This window comes from Gallinula chloropus, assembly GCF_964237585.1.
Source record: "Gallinula chloropus genome assembly, chromosome: 1".
Classification (NCBI taxonomy): Eukaryota; Metazoa; Chordata; class Aves; order Gruiformes; family Rallidae; genus Gallinula; species Gallinula chloropus.
Genome location: NC_140085.1, coordinates 22,888,871 through 22,906,744, shown reverse-complemented (window position 1 = coordinate 22,906,744; position 17,874 = coordinate 22,888,871). Strand labels below are relative to the sequence as shown.

Here is a 17,874-nt window from a genome sequence, read left to right as displayed (position 1 = left end):
ATAAAAATCAAGTTAGCTCGTTTAGGTTAAAAAGCCCACAGATGCAAGGCAGGTTGGCTTTTGACACGGGATAGCTGTTCAACTGCAAGACAACCACAGAGCTCATGTTGAACAGGAGCTACTCAGATCATCTCCAGTTCCCTGGCACTGCAACCAGAGTGTGCCTGTCACCAGCACTGAAACTTTCCTGGGGAAAGGGAAGGTCTGTGTGACACCGTTTTGGTTTGTTGCACAGCTTCAGTTACAAATACAGTGAGTTTCCCCTTGAAGTTTCAGATCTTTTATGAAAAGAGTAATTCCCCTCAAAAAAGAGTTTACCTCCACTTATTGTTTGTCATGGTGGAAATAAATGTCTCCTGCCTCAAAAACATTGTTGGGAAAAGCCTTTAAAATCCTATCCTAATAACAGCACTGATACCAGAGCTGAATGCAGCCTCTGAAGCTCCCTAGTCCTTGACTTTCTCACTGAAGGATTATTCCCTGCCACCCCTTCCCCCCAGTGCACGGTGTCCAAGGTATTTTTAATGAGGTGTCGACTAATTCCCTCGGGAAACTTTTCCGCAGCCTGACAGGTCTCATTGTTAACATTCTACCCAGCCTAAATTTTGCTTTACCAGACTTCATCTCAAGCTATTTCCCTCTTTCCTTGGTGTATTTTGCATCTTTCAAATATTTGTAGGCAGTTATCATATCCCCCTTTTAGCTGTCTGTCAGCCAAGTTAAACATAATTAGCTTTTTTAATCTTCCTCCATAAATCCAGCCTGCTTTCTTGAAAACCAGTCCCCTTCTCCTACTTACGTGTCTTTTTGGTATGATGAAGCTACATATTTTGTGGTTGTTTTTCACACGCCATCACTGATAGCAGAAGGAAGAAGCATCAGACAATCAGACGGTAGATCAGGGATTTATATTCTAGGTTAATTTTTTTGCTCTTTGCAATAGAGACTTAGCTTCACTGTCAAATAATTTAGGGGTTCCTTTAAATATTTCTATCAATTAATGTTTACAGAATTCATACCCTGCACAGTATTTTCAAAGTTAGTTGCTGTAGGCAATTAATTAGGAATTTAGTTTGTGGGTAGATGATGCCACAGGAGAACACTACAGGAAGATTAATTTACTTGTCCTGAAAATTTGTTAACTGATGGGGGGAAATGACTTTTTCTTTTTTTCAAAAGCAATTCAGAAAATGTTATCCAGGGCTGTTTTGGGGTCTGTTGTTTTCTTTTGTTTGGCATGAGTGAAGCAAGCGCTCCAATGTCACAGTACTCTGAACATTGGCTACACAATGTCAAAACTCAATTTTTCAGATCTATGTAAATGAGAGGGAAGCATTTCCCAGCATATGCATCCCGCAGGAGTAGATGGAAGCTTAACCAGAGACATGTTTTGCACACCTATTGATTCTGGCCACAGGCAATAGCTATTTACTCATTTGGTCATTATTTAGTGTATAGGCAGGTCTTTGGGGAGAAAGGGGCAGGGGGTTAAGTGCACACAGTGGACATGCCTTGAGTATTTATATTCTCAGGCCATTTTTAAATATCTCCTTGAGATTAAAAGACTTCAGGGACTTAATAACACTTTCCATTTCAGACATGTTCCAGAGGGATGCTATTGAAATGCTAAAGAAATGTGTCCATATGGAGATTTTAAAGATGAACTACCTTCAGAGCTTAATCTGCTTAGTTCTCCAGGTGACACTGAAAATCTGAGTTTTGTGTATTAGTAATAAATGACTGAAACAATTTCCTACAGAATGCAATTGATTCTTCATCCACTGGAATGCTTGTACCAAGGTTGGTTATTTTCTAAACAATAAGCTGCAATTTAAGCAGATGCAAGTCATGTCTGGTACATCTCTATAACTTCTGTTTGGCAAAAGGGGCAGATTAGAAACTAATCCTTTGTTAAGCATATACTAACAGCTCCTTCCTTTGCATATGTTGTATGCATACAGATTTTGTAGATTTTTCACTCTGTCTCCTTCAAATGCCATAGCTATGGCAAAAAGGGTAAAGAGGAATCTGACTCGTCAAAATGCCCTCAGGGAAAGTAGCAAATGAAGCAGGAAAATCCCTGCTGCAAGAAAATCCCCTGGAGCAGGGGTAGAAGCACGCTCAAGTATAGGTCCCCTTCGATTTTAATATCCTTCCTGAAGGCAGGAGGCTTTGTTCTTCAGGCCTCTTATTTACAAATTCCCCAGTCTCCTCTAAATACAGCTGCAGAAGGAGTGATCAGTGTGGCTGCTTGCAGTTTTTGAAATTTTGGAGTTTAGACAAAATGCTTTAATTACAATTTTAAGGGAAGCTGAAAAATTGTCTCATTTTTTTCCAGCAGTTTGTATTATTGTCACAGCTCTTCCTAAGAGAATGTGTCTGGACCCACAATCACTTCAACAGCAATTGTGCTGTGCAGGTCTCCAGTTTCTTTGGTTTAGCTCACATTAAGTTCATAAGGAAAAGTTGAGAGAAAGATCAAAGTGCAAGCAGAAAATTACATGAGAGGGAGTGACTTGTTATTATAATAGCTCAGAATGCCTGAACACGTGATTTCACTCACTAGCAGAAGCAAAATCCTAGCTGATTTTCATTTCCTTCCCTGACAATGGCTCTTCTTCTGCGAGACCTACCCAATATCACTCCCCATTGTCATCACAAAAGCGGAACAAAACCCTGACTGCCACCATGAGACATCCGGTGTGAGTAATCATGACACCAGGGGAAGCTGTGCTCAGCTAAGGACAGTGGTATAGATGTGCACAGAAACTGCACAGCTGTATACCTGGTTTTGTACCCCCATAAGAAGTATGCAACCTGCAGTGTGCTCCCACAGGCAGCAATGACCAAAAAATCTGGGAGGGTGTACAGAAGATGCAGCCTACAACTTTATTTGTCAGTTCATCTTTTTTTAAATAGAAACAATGTTGTAGCGTTGTTCATTTTTAAGAATGGGAGGAAAGCTGGAGGAGCAGCCAGGAGCAGACACTCGACTGAAAGAAATGCGTCTGGACGCAGGCAAGCTGGCCTCGCCATCTGCTCAGCCAGCGGAGCGGAGGCCGCTAGCTCAGCAGGTTATTGCAGGTCTGAGGCATCCCAGCATGACTCTTCGGTCTTGCTCTGCAGCTCAGCAAACAAATGGCCTTCGTTCAGCCTAACGGGGATTCCCAGCACAGAAACCAACAGCTTTGTTCTCCCCATCCCCTTCTTCCTTCCTGTGCTTAGCTATCTACTTTTAAAGTAAAATTCCTGCCCCAGCAGAAGGTGTCTCAGGGGAGCCAGTGAGAATGAGCCATGAGATGTGATGTCCAGCTAAGATTCAGACTCTGCTAGTGCCTGTGCAAACCCACAAATCAAATTAGCTTGGAAAAACTGGAGGAAAACAGATGGTCCCGGTGCCCTGGCTCTCAATTAGCAATGAGCAGCAGTGGGCCAAACCAAAACAGTGTTGGAAGTGGGGTACAAACAAACCCAAAGGGGATGCCTGAAATCATTCAGCTCAAGGAGGAGCAGAGAATATTCAGGAGACATGTCAATGAAGCAGGGGTCCAGGAGGTTTCTTGGGCATGATGGCACTTCTGGAGCGAGAAGGTCTGGGTTTACGGTGGAGGCTGCTGCTGACATGCCTGGTGTGCGCCTGTGCTGGGACATGCTACATGGCCCATGGGGTGACAAGAAAATTAGGATGGAAAGAGCTGAGGAGATCCTTCTTGTAATATCCACTTGATCTGAGTTCTGGCTATGCCTCTTTTCATTCATTCAAAGACTGTTTACTTTACTTCAGCACTTAAAAAGAAATCAAGCAGGTTAAAGGTCAGCTTTATTATTTTTGTTGGGATTTTTAAAATGCTTAAACCATAGCCTAAGGAGATTACCTATGCCACTTGGGAAAGAACAATCTGCATACAAAACCAGTCAGTTTAGATGTAGGTGAGGGTGACTTGTCCAACACAGCAGGGCAGATTTTGTGGGACACAAAATTTAAAAAATGGACAGGGACCCTGCATGGACTGGAACAGCATTTCTCTCCATCCCTAAGCTTGCTGGTTGAATTCCTTCTGAATTCATAATTATATAAAAAATATCAGACCTGCCTTTATAATCTTGCCAAAGAGTTAATTTCTTATGCAATAGACAGGCATTCAGGGGCTATCTGAAGAAAAAAAAAAAAAAAGGAGGAGGGGTTACAAAGAGCCCCACACCAGGGTTTTGCCAGTAACTTGAACAAGAACAGAGCTCGGCTTATGCTGAATGTTTTTGAAAAATCTCAGCTTTGATTTGTTAATGACCTTTGTATGATGGACTACTGCAAGCCATTTATCCACAGAAATAAATACTCAAAATAGAAGAAAACAGGACATAAGCAGGCAAGCTGCGGTTTGTACCAAAGCTTCAGATTTGCTGAAAGACAGATATATAATATTCCTTAGGTTGTTTTTTTTCTCTTGAAAACCACTACTGAAGAATTTTTGCCAGCCTCTTCGAGTTCATGTCAAAAAATAATACTGAAAACTGACCTTTGGGGATTTTCCTGGATAGTGTTTCACTGTCAGATAGAAAGCCATAGCCCTGAGTCAGCGAGGACTGGGCAGGCCTACCTTTAAACATGTGAAAGTTATTTATAGGAGTCATTTACTGCACCAGGCCTCATATGAGAGAGATAAGGGGGAAGGTTTCACGAAAAGACTAAACTACAGGAAATCCTGGCAGGGTTATATTTGAAATGCCACATGTGCCCCCTCCCTGCCCTCCCTTTAAAATTAATTTATTAGTTGTAAGCAAAACTCTTTATGAAAGTGGTGGTGGTTTGCTGGAAGATGGACTTAATGTGGTTGCTGCTAACCTGGTGGTAGACTTATGGTAAGGGCGAGTATGAAACCCAAGCAAAGCCTCCAAATATCAATACAGAATAAATTACTGGAAGTCTATCCTATTCTAGTAACATGTTGGAGTAATAAGTTCCTGAAAGCTGACCAGCACCAGTCAAAGAAGCAACCACCAAGATCTGCAAGGGTGATTGAGTGCCTACATTTGTTGTTTCATCATAGGAACCACTCATTCTCTAAAGAGCAAACCTGGCTGGGGTGTCTGAAGCAGGACACTCAGGAACTGCAGTACCTAAAACCACTAGACATCCTATAAAAGCCTAGACTGAACCTACAGTGAATTAGCCCAACAGAAGAATAGGTATCTCTAACAAAAACTTGCCTGTTCTGCTGAAAGACAATATCTGTAATCACTGGTAAGAAGACCACATTTGGTTATTTTTTGTAATTCTTCCCCACCCCTCCAAGCAAGCTGAAATGACCTTCCAACAATAGTTTATTTCTTCTTGGCCTGATCTGAACAAAGGCTTTCTATTCACATGCATGCGAAAGAGAGTGTGGGTATGTTTGTGGTGAAAGATCAAATCTCTCTTTTGAACTCTGCAGTGGATAGGCTAATTGTAGCATCTCAGAGGCTTCGCAGCCCTTTCAGAAAGCAGCCAGCTAAATGTTTGTTTGGAATGTTTACCAGGAGCAAGGAATATATATACCACGGCAGAGGACTACCTTAACCAAGAGTCTTCTGATGCTTTCAACACATTTCCTACCAGTGAGCAGTCAGTTGGTATGGCCTCACAACACTTCTGGGAATCTGCCACAGGATATACAATGTTCAATGCAGGCTGTGTGGATAAGATGCAACTGGTCAAAAGTCATGTACTTTTTGTTTCTTTTCTCAAACCAACTTCAGCATTGCTTCTATAAATAGAGGACCTTGCTTCACCTTTTGACCAGGGCTTTTACCAAAGAAATGGTTTAAGGGGGCAAGCCATAGGAACTGGATGCAGGGATTCCTGCCTCAGCAGTGCCAGCTCTGCCGAAAGAAAAGCCAGGTAACTTTGCGGCGGAGTGGGTACAGTTGCAGTTTGGGTTTAGTGAGTGTGCTGACAATAATGGCTTTTCTGCTGGCTGAGGCAATCGGGTTCTCTCACAACACATGCACTTTTGGAAGTATTTTTAGAGGTGGCTTCTGTGGTGTGTGTGATTTGGGGGGGTGGAGGGGAGGGGTTGTGCTTATGTCAGATTGGGAACTATGCAAATCTTCCTTTCTTTGCATGGCAGAACTCTAACAAAAGCTGTCCCTAACGGCCCCTTTCAAGCACATTATGGGGTCCAATCCCTCTCTCACACTGCAGTTGTCTTTGGACCAGGGCTCCCTGGAGAGGCTCTCAGAGACCCTCTGCCAGTTGTCAGGCTGGATGCTGTTCTCCATGTACCATGCAGTCCTGCTGCAAATGGTGACAAGGTGCAAACTGGCAACTCTTGTGAGCAAACCTACCAGCTTGTACTACTTGTCATGGGAAAGTAATAAGGGAAGGTCCAGTAAATCTGCCCCAATCTTTGAGTGGAACATGGTGGGGAATGCACTTCTCTCCAGTGCAAGAAAAGACCGTCCCCCTGCTGAAATGGAGGCCCCCCTCTGCCTCCTTTCCTGTGATTGTCACTAGCTATGTTTCTTCCAGAGGTACCTGCATAGGTCACTGCCAGATCTGGGCCTTAATTTGGAACTTTTCAGGAAACAGCATTTTGGCTGTGGTAAAAAGGAACTATGGCAGCAGATACAGTGCTAGACCAGGTGATTTCATTCACGTACTGTCTGTCTGGGCTGTTTGTGCCTTCTCTGTTCATGTCAAAAGGGAGCAATTTCCATGCCCTTCCAGACATGGATTGACCTGTGTGCTATTGCAGCTGGTCTGGTGGGATACCGCGGGTTAGGACCACATTAGAAACTTGACCAATGGCACCACTTCACTTTCCTTAGGAAATGGCATATTTATTGAACTGCAGCATGAACTCTGGACTGTTGGAAGCATTGTGTTTCATTTGCAAGGGGCTGAGAATCCCTGTCCTCTAAGCAGTGCTCCAAGTCATCCAATCCTGAGAAATAAAAACCATTTTTATTTCCTATTTAAAAAAAAAAAAAGGGCAAGAAATGATAAATCCCATTTCAGCTGAGGAACTTTGCGGTTTCCCAAAAATCTTGGAAATGAGGACTTACTTATACAACATCCCCAATGTGTCAAGGATTTAAAGACCCCTGCCACCTAAGGCAAGGCCAAAAATTTCAAAGTTACTCCCTTCAAGTATTTCCATTTTGAAATGTCCAACCTGAGCCTTATCCTTGTAAGCACCAGGGGATCACGGCTCAGGCTGAGGTCACAGGGAGCAGAAGGTGGCCATTGGTTTCAAAAATTCAGGCACAGGCAGCTCAGACTGGCTTCTCAGAAACAGATATTTCTAAAATTACTTCTGAAAATGCAGAACCCTTTATGTGGAGAAATTGAATGGTGACCATGTGGGACCTGAAACCACCCCCATTGAGTCCAACCAGAATTTTGCAATGATACAAATTTCTTTTTTAAGGCTAGATGCTTCTCTGGGTTGGGCCAACACCAGTTTGCACTGTCTGGGGATCTAGTACTCGACCATTACCCGTTGCCCTTTCTCCACTCTGACATAATTTTTCCCGGGAGCACAAGGGGATTAATTACCTTGGGGTTTCTAAGGGCCAGAGCTGACTGAACATTCCTCATGGCACTGAGTTGTATGGGAATTTGGCAAACCTCTCTTCTCAGGCAGCAGATCCCTCGTCTCAAGAAATCTTCCGATTAAACTGTCAAGCTCTGGGACGTGCAGCTAAAGAGAACAACAGAGTTTGAAGGAACATTTAAAGACATATTTTTTGATAATTCCCAGTATAGCTGGGATGATGACACACACTCTGGTCCTCGCAAACTCGCCTGGCAGGCAGCTAGGGCTTTATATGTAAATATAAACATATATTTACATATTTCCTAACATCTGTTTTGAATTTGTCTTCCCTTTAGTTGTATTTAAAATATGTCTTCTCCTATTATCTCTGAGGCTGAAATTTGGAGGGGTCTGTTAATAAACTCAATCACTGCAGAGCCACAAGACAAGCTCTCCCTCCTCCCCAGCTTTTCAGCCAGTTCCTCTACAGCTGTTCCTTGCTTGTATGTCTAAGTGCAGTAGTATCTCCCCAGTCTGTGAAAGGAGCACAGTTTTCTCAGTGGATTCCTGATGGGTAGGGTATCATCTCAGCACCAGCTTCAAGGATTTACATTTGGTTGGTCTATACCCATTTGCCCTGGCAGCTCAGCTTTTTAATTGTTCCTCAGTATGGTGTCTCTTTCAGACAACACCCTGCTATCAGCTCAAGGTCCAGTCCACAGTTTCTGCATCCAAGAAGAGAAGTTACCTGCTGCCAGGCACCAGAGCTGGAGCCACCGCTGCAGAACAAGACAGGGCCTTTGGCTGGCAATCCAATCATCCTTCAATGCAGAGGCGACGCCACGGGCAGGGTTAGTGCTGCAAAAGCACCTTGGGAGCAAAGGTCAACCCACCATCCTGACAGGGTATTACGCAGTCTGTGGTGCAAAACTAAACCGGACAGCAAACAAGATCTGGACAACGTGAGAGAGTGAGGAACATTATTTGTGTTAAATAAACAGGATAAAGTGAAAGGGGAAAAGGGTCAAACCAAAATGTCAAGGCTGGTTGATGACAGTATTTCCAGACAGTCCCTGACAGCAAAGGCTTCGTCGCTCTGAACGCAGTGAGAAAGCCCACTGAAACAAAACACTGAGTTCACACAGCAGTAGAGAGGCTTTGCTGAATGAAGAAGTAGGGTGTTGTCCTGACCTGCAAATGCTTCTATGGCCAACACCCACAACTGATTTCCTTATTTTGATGGCAGTCACCTATCTTATGCTGTCATGGCCCTGGGCCTGGTGGACTTCTCAGTGTGAGCTCTAAGCCCAGCACATGAGTTGGGATGAGGAACATTATGGTGATGCATAAAATTGTCTTGTAAAATGTTTTTCCAAGGAACAATTAAGCATCAGTGCAGTAAGTATAATGTCTTTAAAAGTACAGGGTTCCTTATGGCCAGATGATATGCAAGTCAACAGGGTTTCTGCACTGATGAAATTCCAGGAAATATGGGGCAGGGGGAGGGTAAGAGCTGGAGAGAGGTAGCCAGAAACAAAATGCTCAGATCATCTATCCAAAAAAGTTCCTTCTCCAGCCAAATTACTTAGTCTTTTATGAGAAAGATGTCTTGGTTTGGCAAGGGGGAAAAGACAGTTCTACCAAACAATAATAATCATAATAAAACAAAACCCCCAGTTGAATACTAAATACCATTAATCCAGGGGAAACACAACTTGTTCTCTTCCATGGTAAAACTTTCAGTTGCAATCCGGAAACCAGTAACCTGGGGACCAGTACTGGAGAGCCTGACCTGATGCTAGCCAACACCAGTTTCTATTGGCTCAACAAAAGCATTCCTGAAGATTTGTCTCCAGAAGCATCTCATTAAATAAGATGTGAATCACCGAGATAAATGTTTCACAAAACTGATAAGCTTCTCATATACATCAAATTTACATGAGTATTAGACTTCTCCCTTCATTGGATTGGTTAGAACTTAGCCCGTGGCTATAACTGAGGCTCTGGTGTTGCAAAGTTCATTATTACACACGCTTACAGAGTCACTGGGAAATTTTGCTTTAAATACATTTGTCTGCAAGAATGAAAAATGCCACCTCTTCACCTCAATTTAGCACCTTAATTTCAGAGTCCCCGAAGTCTCTAAATGGAGACCAGGCAGAGTTGCAAAAAGAGACACAACTACAAATCAAAGGCAAAGTTCTAGGGTTAGAAACTGAGCTGTATCATTTTGCTCTGACTTTTGCTTCTCTTGCCAGCAGCGCAGGCTGGCTGCGGGCACCACCTCAGAGGCTGTGACAGCACTGGAAGAGAGCTGCCTCCCGCCATGTCCTCTCCCTCTGCATCACTAACTCGGGGCTGGTGAGCTTTGAGGAGCAGCATCAGGCTCTCCTACAACATTCTGTGCTGGCCTCCAAGTGCTCTACTGGGACATGGAAGCATCATTCAGCATCAGGCAGCACCATTCATGTGAGCTGGCCCCTGGACTCCAGCAAGCCTACCACGGAGGTGAGCGGGATCCCCGGCATTATCCCATTGCATGCATACACCGGCTTTGCAGGATCAGAAATTTGAGGTTATAGACTTTTAGAGATAAAGAAAGGGTTATAATGGACAAGCCTATTTGTCACTCAACTGCGTAGCTCCCAAGGCTGCTGTCTCACTTCCTTGGTCTTGTCTTGCGCAATCCATACAAATTCACCCATTCCTGAGAAACTCCCCATGGAGTAAGCACAAAAGACCAGGTCTAGCTACAGACTTACCATGTAACTTCAGCTAAGGCATATCACTGTATCTTCTTTAATAAATAGTAAAATTAGACACCCACCTCCCCACCCTACCCCAGGAGCGTGCGCTCTCAGAGCTGTACGAACACGTACGTAATTACTTCTCAGTGCTTGCCACATACATGTACCATACCCAGCCATCCAGAACTTTCTTTCCAAGAGTCATTCTTTTTAAAACAAAAGGAATGGTTTGCCCTCAGTTTCACTTTTATTCTCCTGTGTTTAAAAAAAATAAAGAAGTTCCATAATTGCTATTGCAGAAGACTTGCTTTACATTTTCCACCACCCAGCACCCACACAGTCAGACCTTATTCACCTCAGGTATAAGAACTCACATACTGTCTTTGAACATCCATAATTTCTGACTCAATTAGCATACAGCAGCTAATGATTCTCTTTGTACTGTATTAATGGCTGTTTGCCTTTCTGCATCGCTGGCTTTTTCCCTTTATTCCCAGCGGTTGTTAAGTGATGATGACGAATAAATCTAGCACCTACAGCCACAGCTTCTTGCTTTAAAAAGCTCAAGAGAGAGAAGGTGAATTAGAAAAATGAAAGGCTTTTTTTGCATGATATCCAAACCTTGGATCCTGATCCAACCCGCCTGTAATTTAAAAAGCAGGATATACACCACAGGTATCTTGGCTGGCTGCATCAAGGGGGAAGTTTAATGGTATCTTGCTCAGAGCCAATGTTACAACATTGCCAACCGTTTCCTTTATTTTAACAAGTCCCCAGCACACCCAGCACACCTGACACCCTGTTTCCCTTATGATGTCCACCCGCTTTCCAAGGAAAACAATCTAAAGCCTTCTGGTTATCAAGGGGATTCCAAAAAATGAAAACTGACTCCCCTTTTCCCTCTCACCAGCTGATTACTCAGACTGCTCAGAGCCATCTGACTGAAACCATCCCACCTTTGACTACAGTAGATGGCCACCAGTCTCTGTTGCCCAAACAACCCCTAGATTATACCACCAGGAACACTAAAACTGTTAATAAACTGTTTTTGTCCCTGTCAGAGAGGGGTAAGCGGTAAGTGTCTGTCTCTGGGGTACACATGAGTTGTGCCGTGTCTGGTCAGCCAGGCCGCCGTGTCTCACCTGCAGCATACCTGGCCCACAAACCTCATTCTTCTCCAGCAGAGAAACCCCAGACAGCTGTTCTCCTCCATCAAACATCTCTAGAGCTCAAAGCTCTGAAGCTCCAGGCATTCTGCAGTGCCAAATGCTTCGTAGCACGGGAGTCTCTGCGGCCACCCACATTATATTCAAATGCACAAACGAGCCAAGAAGCTTTGCATAAACAACTTGGTACAATGTGCTGAGATGCTGCTGTATTTCTGCATGACAAGTTCATTACCATTTGGCTTGTGCTGATGTACAGTGAAAAAGAAACAGGAGCGCGATTCTTCACAGTTACATTAATCCCATTTTATTTAATAAAAAACAGTATCAGATTAAAAATACAAACACTTTGGGTGATTATCCAGCGTATTCCCCTGTGTGCCTCGTAGAGCTCAAACCAACCAAGGATTGGGAGAAAAAACAAAAAATAACACCAAACAATTTTGGCCGGAGCTGTAAAATAATGTTGCACCAATTAAATTACACCAAATATATTATTATACCTTTGAAATGGCTTTCAGACCAATAAATAAAAAAAAAAGACAAATTCAAATAAAAAAGTCAACTTTGTATTACAAAAAAATTAAATAAAAATCACAACACTAATAATAACAATGTGCAGTCAAGTTTGTTTTTTTTTTCTTCTCTTCTAGGAATGGTAACATGCCAGTAAACATGTAACATGCCAGTAACATGCCAGTAAATCCCTACATAGTATTTCCAGTTTGGCAGCAAGCAGTCACTCACTCATTCACATTTGTACACAAGGAAGCGGGCCTGGGCAAAAGCCTTGGGAGACACAAGCCTTTGGGGTGCTCCTCACTCCCCTACCATGGCCAGCTGAGTTCCCCACCCCCCCTCCAGCCTTAAACTTCTATAGATCCATTCAAGATTCAGCGCCAGATCTGCAGGGAAGGTGTCAATCAGCATAACCCCACCAAAGTGATGAAATGGGACGGTGCTAATTTACACCAGGAGAGGATCTGGCTCTTAACGTTGTGGGGCACAAGTTAGAAGCCATGGCTGCAAAGCTCATCCTAGTTTCAGAAAGGCCATGGAGACCATGTCAAGTTGTTTTAAATTGCACCACAGCAAACTCGTCAACACACTGCGAAACAGGGCATGATTTGGCAGGGCCTGTGAGAAGATGGGACGTCTGAACATCATACAGAGAGGTACCCGTCTGTAGAGAAATGACCTGCAGTTGCCCGTCCTGAGCAAATGGCCAGTGAGGCAAATTTCACTTGACCGCCTGAGACCAAGTCTCTCATAGGTTTCACGGTACTGATGCCGTTTACTCCAGGGCCAAATTTGGTCCAGTGTTTCACAATAAGTAAAGGATCTCCATAGAGGCAGATTAATTGATTTGGAAATTCGAGCTCGTTCACCTTTATGCTAGTCAGCCCAGTTGACTTTTAGGAGGAACTGGCAGGCTTAAGTACCAAGATACACTGAATAAGGAATCTGCAAGTGAAACAGCTCCCTGTCCCAGGTGCCAACAATTTATGGGGTTACCCCCGATTCCCAGGCAATCCCCAGGGGAAATCTATTCCATTTCTGCACCATCACTAGACATTTGGGGCATGGTGGGCCAAATTCTGCTTTCAGTTCCAGTTACAGGGTAGGAGTGAGAACTGTGCTTGCCCCACAATCCTCTACTCCAGGTATGCGTGTAGACGTTACGTTTTGCACCTGTGGATCATTTGACATCACAGGCTGAAACCTGCCACTTGTTCACACCAGTGCACCTCAAGAAAGCCAGGGGAAATGTGCTCATGGAAATGCGACTGAAATGGGCCTTAAGATTCCAGTTTGCCCAGGCCTGTCAAACACACAGTGCCTTTCTGACATAGGCTTACATTCAGGTAATCCAGTAGACCCAAGTGGTACCTTTATGGGAGTTGAAGCCTTCAGTGTGGGTGGTTAGGTATGTCTGAGAACACAAACACATATCCCTCTCAGGTTTTGTTTTTTCAAGCTGGTGTCACTGCACATGCAGTACCAGCTACACAATACAGAGAGGCCTGCAAATTTTATGCTAACTCTTGTTATCAAATCTACCATTACCATTTCATCACTCAATTCTTTCCGCTCCATTATTACCTACCTAGAAACATTTTCATTCAGAGAAAGGCATCATCCCACTAACTTTCTGACCTCTATCCATTTCCTACATGCTACAACCTTTTCCTTACCTAACATTCTGGTCACAAACTACGTGTCCCACAAAAATACTACAAGCCAATGGCAAGGTGGCACCATTTGCTGACAGTGACAGAACTCTAGCTGTGAGGGTCAATTATCCCTTGAGATCCTTTTTTAGATCCATCTTTGTCGGGGCATTCAGCTGATGGGCCATTCTGAAAGAGTCACAAACTGAGCATATGAGTTGAAATGCCTTAAAAGGTCATTTAGCTGCTGATAATATCCAATTCCTTCCAGTTCCCTGTATCATTTCTCTGACTCTGTTTTTTTGCCAGTAGGAGCAGTAGTTGTAAACAATTTTAGGGCCTCCTGCTCACTGAAGGGCAATGGCTGTGGGAGGGACAAGATCTGAATGCCTGCTCCACCACTCATCTGCGTACAGCATGTGAGGTTATTCTGGAGTGAGTCCCTCAAGCTATCTGTCCCCGATCTAGAACCTCTCAGGTGACCCCAGTGGAAGGGACCCTGGTGACCACCTAGCCTGGTCTCCTGCACAATGCAAGCCAAAAATTCCCAATGTGCAGTTGCCTGTATCCATATGAATAACTTCTGGGGAAGATCAAGGTTCTCTTTCTAAAAGACATCCAAAATTGACTTGAAGAATTCAGCTCATCTCTTGATACAGCTAATCTAATATGAATTACAAACCTCTCAAAATGCGTGTCCACTCACTTCCAGTTATAATTCTGTCTAGCTTTGACTCTGAGCCATTAAATCTTGATGCTTTTGTTCGCTAGATCCTGATGTGCTTTCATCACATATACAAAGACCAAAGGTTTTCCTCTGGTCAGGTAGTTAATATTGTGAGGACACATAATTAGAGAGGTGTGAGATGGCCTTGGGGCTACTTTACTAGGAGTTCAGCTACGTAGCTATAAACTGGTCCTTTGAAGCAAAACCTACCATAGTCAGCAAATCAGTGACCTGGCTTACTCCATCATAAAGGTACACAGAACAACTCCCCTCCCTCCCTTTCCATCTTCCCTCTGCTAGTTGAGCTTGTTGCAGATCTCTAGGGCTTTCTTGTAGACCTGAGTCACATCATCCATGTCTGTGAGAAGGGAAAAACTGCTGTCCCCCAGACGGTTGCGGTAACGTTTTAGATACTGTGGCCGTGAGCGGTTCTGAAGTCCTTCGAAGTCTTGGATCTGGAGGAAATTTTCAGCAGACACACAGCTCCGTATTGTCTGCCTGTTTGGCCTGTTCTCTTGCAAATCCAGCAAATCAAAGGAGTCACTGGACAAAATACTGTCATCACTAATCACGCTGGAAGGGCGACTGTAACTTCGAGGTAATGCATCCCCTGGCAGGACCACTTCTTCCATGGCCTCCAGCGTTGGTGTGTCAGGGCTAATCAGAGCAGATTCAGTGCTGCTTGTAGAATACTTGCTGTTATGTTTCAAGATGCCCTTACGCCTGCAGGAATGGCTGTAAGACCCATTTCTGGTTGGCTCTGTGACCCCTGGAGAAGTGTCACTGTTTACTGTCTCATCATTATTGTCCAAGAGTTCAGAAGATTCGCTTCGTTCTGGAGAGGAGTAATAGCCAGACTCCCTCTGCTGAGTCTTCTTTAAGATTCCTTTTTTTGGCATGAGTGAAGACTGTTTAGTGCTGTATTTGCCCACTACCTCTGCTTCCACAACACTTTTAATGGCTACGCCAGTCCTACACAACTCCTGCTCCAGTTTGAAAGCAGAGGGTAACACTGGGCTGACCACTCCTTCAATGAAACCTGCACTGTGAGATCGATGTTCACTGTTGCTCCTTTTCTTCAGGATGCCTTTGGGTCTCTTGGAGGTGGGTTTGGATGCATTTTCAGCTCCTCCTTCCTGGATGGACTGTGCAATGTCATTTTCTTTTTTCGACTTTTTCAGAGACCTTTGTCTCTCTAGTGTGACTTCAGGACCTTTGGGCTTAGAAAGGCACTTCAGTTTGGTATCAGTGTCTGGTTGGAGGCCAGTAGATCGATGATGCCAATCAATGAACCTTGCCAACAATGGGGACTCAGAGTCCCTCATGGCATCACAGTCACAAACGCTACTCTTGTAGCCCCAGTTAACCCACCAGTGGTTGGCAATGTCTTCAATGGTTGCTCGGCGTTCAGGGTTCACCATCAGCATCCATCTGATAAGACCACGAGCATCTATGGACAAAAAATGGAATAACAAGTATTTAGAATATGGGCACTCTTGGTTTTCTCAGGCTAAAATGGAAGTGCTAAGTGAGCAAAAATAATGCTTCTTACTACAGAAGAAGTGAAAGGGGCAATGCTTTCGCCACCAGTTAGTGTTGGAAAACACATTTCAGAACTACCTCTTATCAGAAGAATATGATTCACCCAAGAAAATGTACACTGGGTTATCAAAGAAATTAATAGTTCTACTGTATTAGTCAGTGAGTAGTCCCATGCTGCTGAAGGAGCAACCCATCAACTCTAGTAGTTACAAAACTTAGAGGAAAACAGAGGGGAACTGGGATGTTTTCAATGAGTGACATATAATTGCTTTGCATTTACTTTTTCCAAAAACAGTGTAGCCTTCTGTATATTTTAAAGTTGTATTTTCATAAACGGAGCGAGAAGGCAGAAAACTGAAAGGGACAGTAAACAAATGATAGAAGATACATATTCATTTAAATGTAATATATGCATTGTTGTTTAAAGCAGGAGTCATTATAATCAACAACACAGACTTAGTCAGTGCTTTTCTCTCAGGTGACTGCTTAATGTGTTCTCCTCTAAGTAAATGCAAACATAGTGGCATTAATTCAGACTCTGGCCTGCCTTCTTGGATATGAAACTGCATTGCTCTGACCATTCATCTTCTCCCTGCTTGTGATATACCACAGCACAGTTAGAGGACTGGTCCGTACCAGTATGTTGTATCAGTTTACAGCTTGTCTGAACATTTCCATTTGCAATAGCTAACAGACCTTCCACTGTCACAGATCTGGTTAAAAGAGCCCCTTACAGCTTCCCCAAGGCAATAAAACCTATCTGCTATAAAACTTCCATTTCAAAAGGGCGTTTGGTAAATGCTGAACCCACATGGGAACTGAGAGCAGATGAAGTCAGGAAGGGAATGAGATTTTTTTTTCCTCACCATTCTAATACAACACCGAAACATGTTAGAAGGCGCCAGGCAAACCCTCCATTCTGAACCCCTGTCAGCTCAGTACATTGCCCTCACTTTTTTATACCTGAGGTCTGTGTTGGCTCACGATATTCTCCACTGCTGATCTGCCTGATGAGATTTTTGTGATCGAAGCCATCAAAGGGCATCGTTCCATAAACCAGAGTGTAAAGCAATACACCAAGGGCCCAGCTGTCAACCTGAAATACAGAGACAATGCATGTGAAGCCCAGGAAAGCTGATCTTCACCCTTCTCCCTGCCATTAGCACCACAAGAGCTGCATCACATCCCGCTGTGCCTACTGATGGGAAAACCAGTATCTAACATCTGACTAACCACAGGCAAAGCAAACAAAAGCAAACAACGGCAGCTTGAGAACTTTCAATATGGGAAAGACCCAAGCAAACCCACATGTTCAATAACACTAGCATTAAGACTAACCCTCGAGAACATTATTATTAAAGATATCCCCAACACCACCACCGAAAAGTTGGCCCTTCTTACCTCTGGGCCTCTGTAAGGTCGCCCATTAACTATTTCAGGGGAAGCATACAGTGGGCTTCCACAAAAGGTCTGCAGAAACTTGTCTTTGTGATACAGGTTGGAGAGTCCAAAATCAGCAATCTGCAAATAGAATTCACAAGGCATCTATAGTATTAACAATATCTTAACACAACAGAAAATCCTTCATCAGGAAAGACTTAGCTATATTTGACCCTGCTGTAGTGCAGGGATCCTGATGGGGATAATCTCTGAAGTTCCCTTGTGTCATGGTTTAACCCAGCAGGCAGCTAAAACAACCAGACAGCTGTTCACTCATTTCCCCCACCGCTAAGGTGGATGGGGGGGGAGAATCAAAAAGATAAAGGTAAAAAGTTGAGATAAACACAGTTTAATAGAATAGAAAAGGAAAAGGATGAAGATGATGATCATATAATATACAACACAGGTGATGCACAGCACAACTGCTCACCACCCAGAGCCAACGCTCATCTAGTTACTGCACTGTGCTGCCTCCCAGCCAACCGCTCAGGTGCCCCACCCGCAACTTTATCCGCTGGCATGATGTCATGCAATATGGAATATCCCTTTGGCCTGTTTGGGTCA

The 17,874-nt window shown here is 43.7% G+C and overlaps 1 protein-coding gene across 1 annotated transcript in view; it reads right to left on the bottom strand.

Annotated features, from left to right (window-relative positions):
• Window positions 1–14,624: 14,624 nt before the first annotated feature.
• NUAK1 (NUAK family kinase 1) overlaps window positions 14,625–17,874 on the bottom strand; it is a gene marked incomplete at both ends in the record, with an annotated part of 46,469 nt that continues 43,219 nt past the window's right edge. The window contains 3 exons of the mRNA XM_084273308.1: window positions 14,625–15,778; window positions 16,834–16,966; window positions 17,272–17,391. Coding sequence (XP_084129434.1) covers window positions 14,625–15,778; window positions 16,834–16,966; window positions 17,272–17,391 — 1,407 coding nt within the window. The remainder of the gene's footprint in view (window positions 15,779–16,833; window positions 16,967–17,271; window positions 17,392–17,874) is intronic.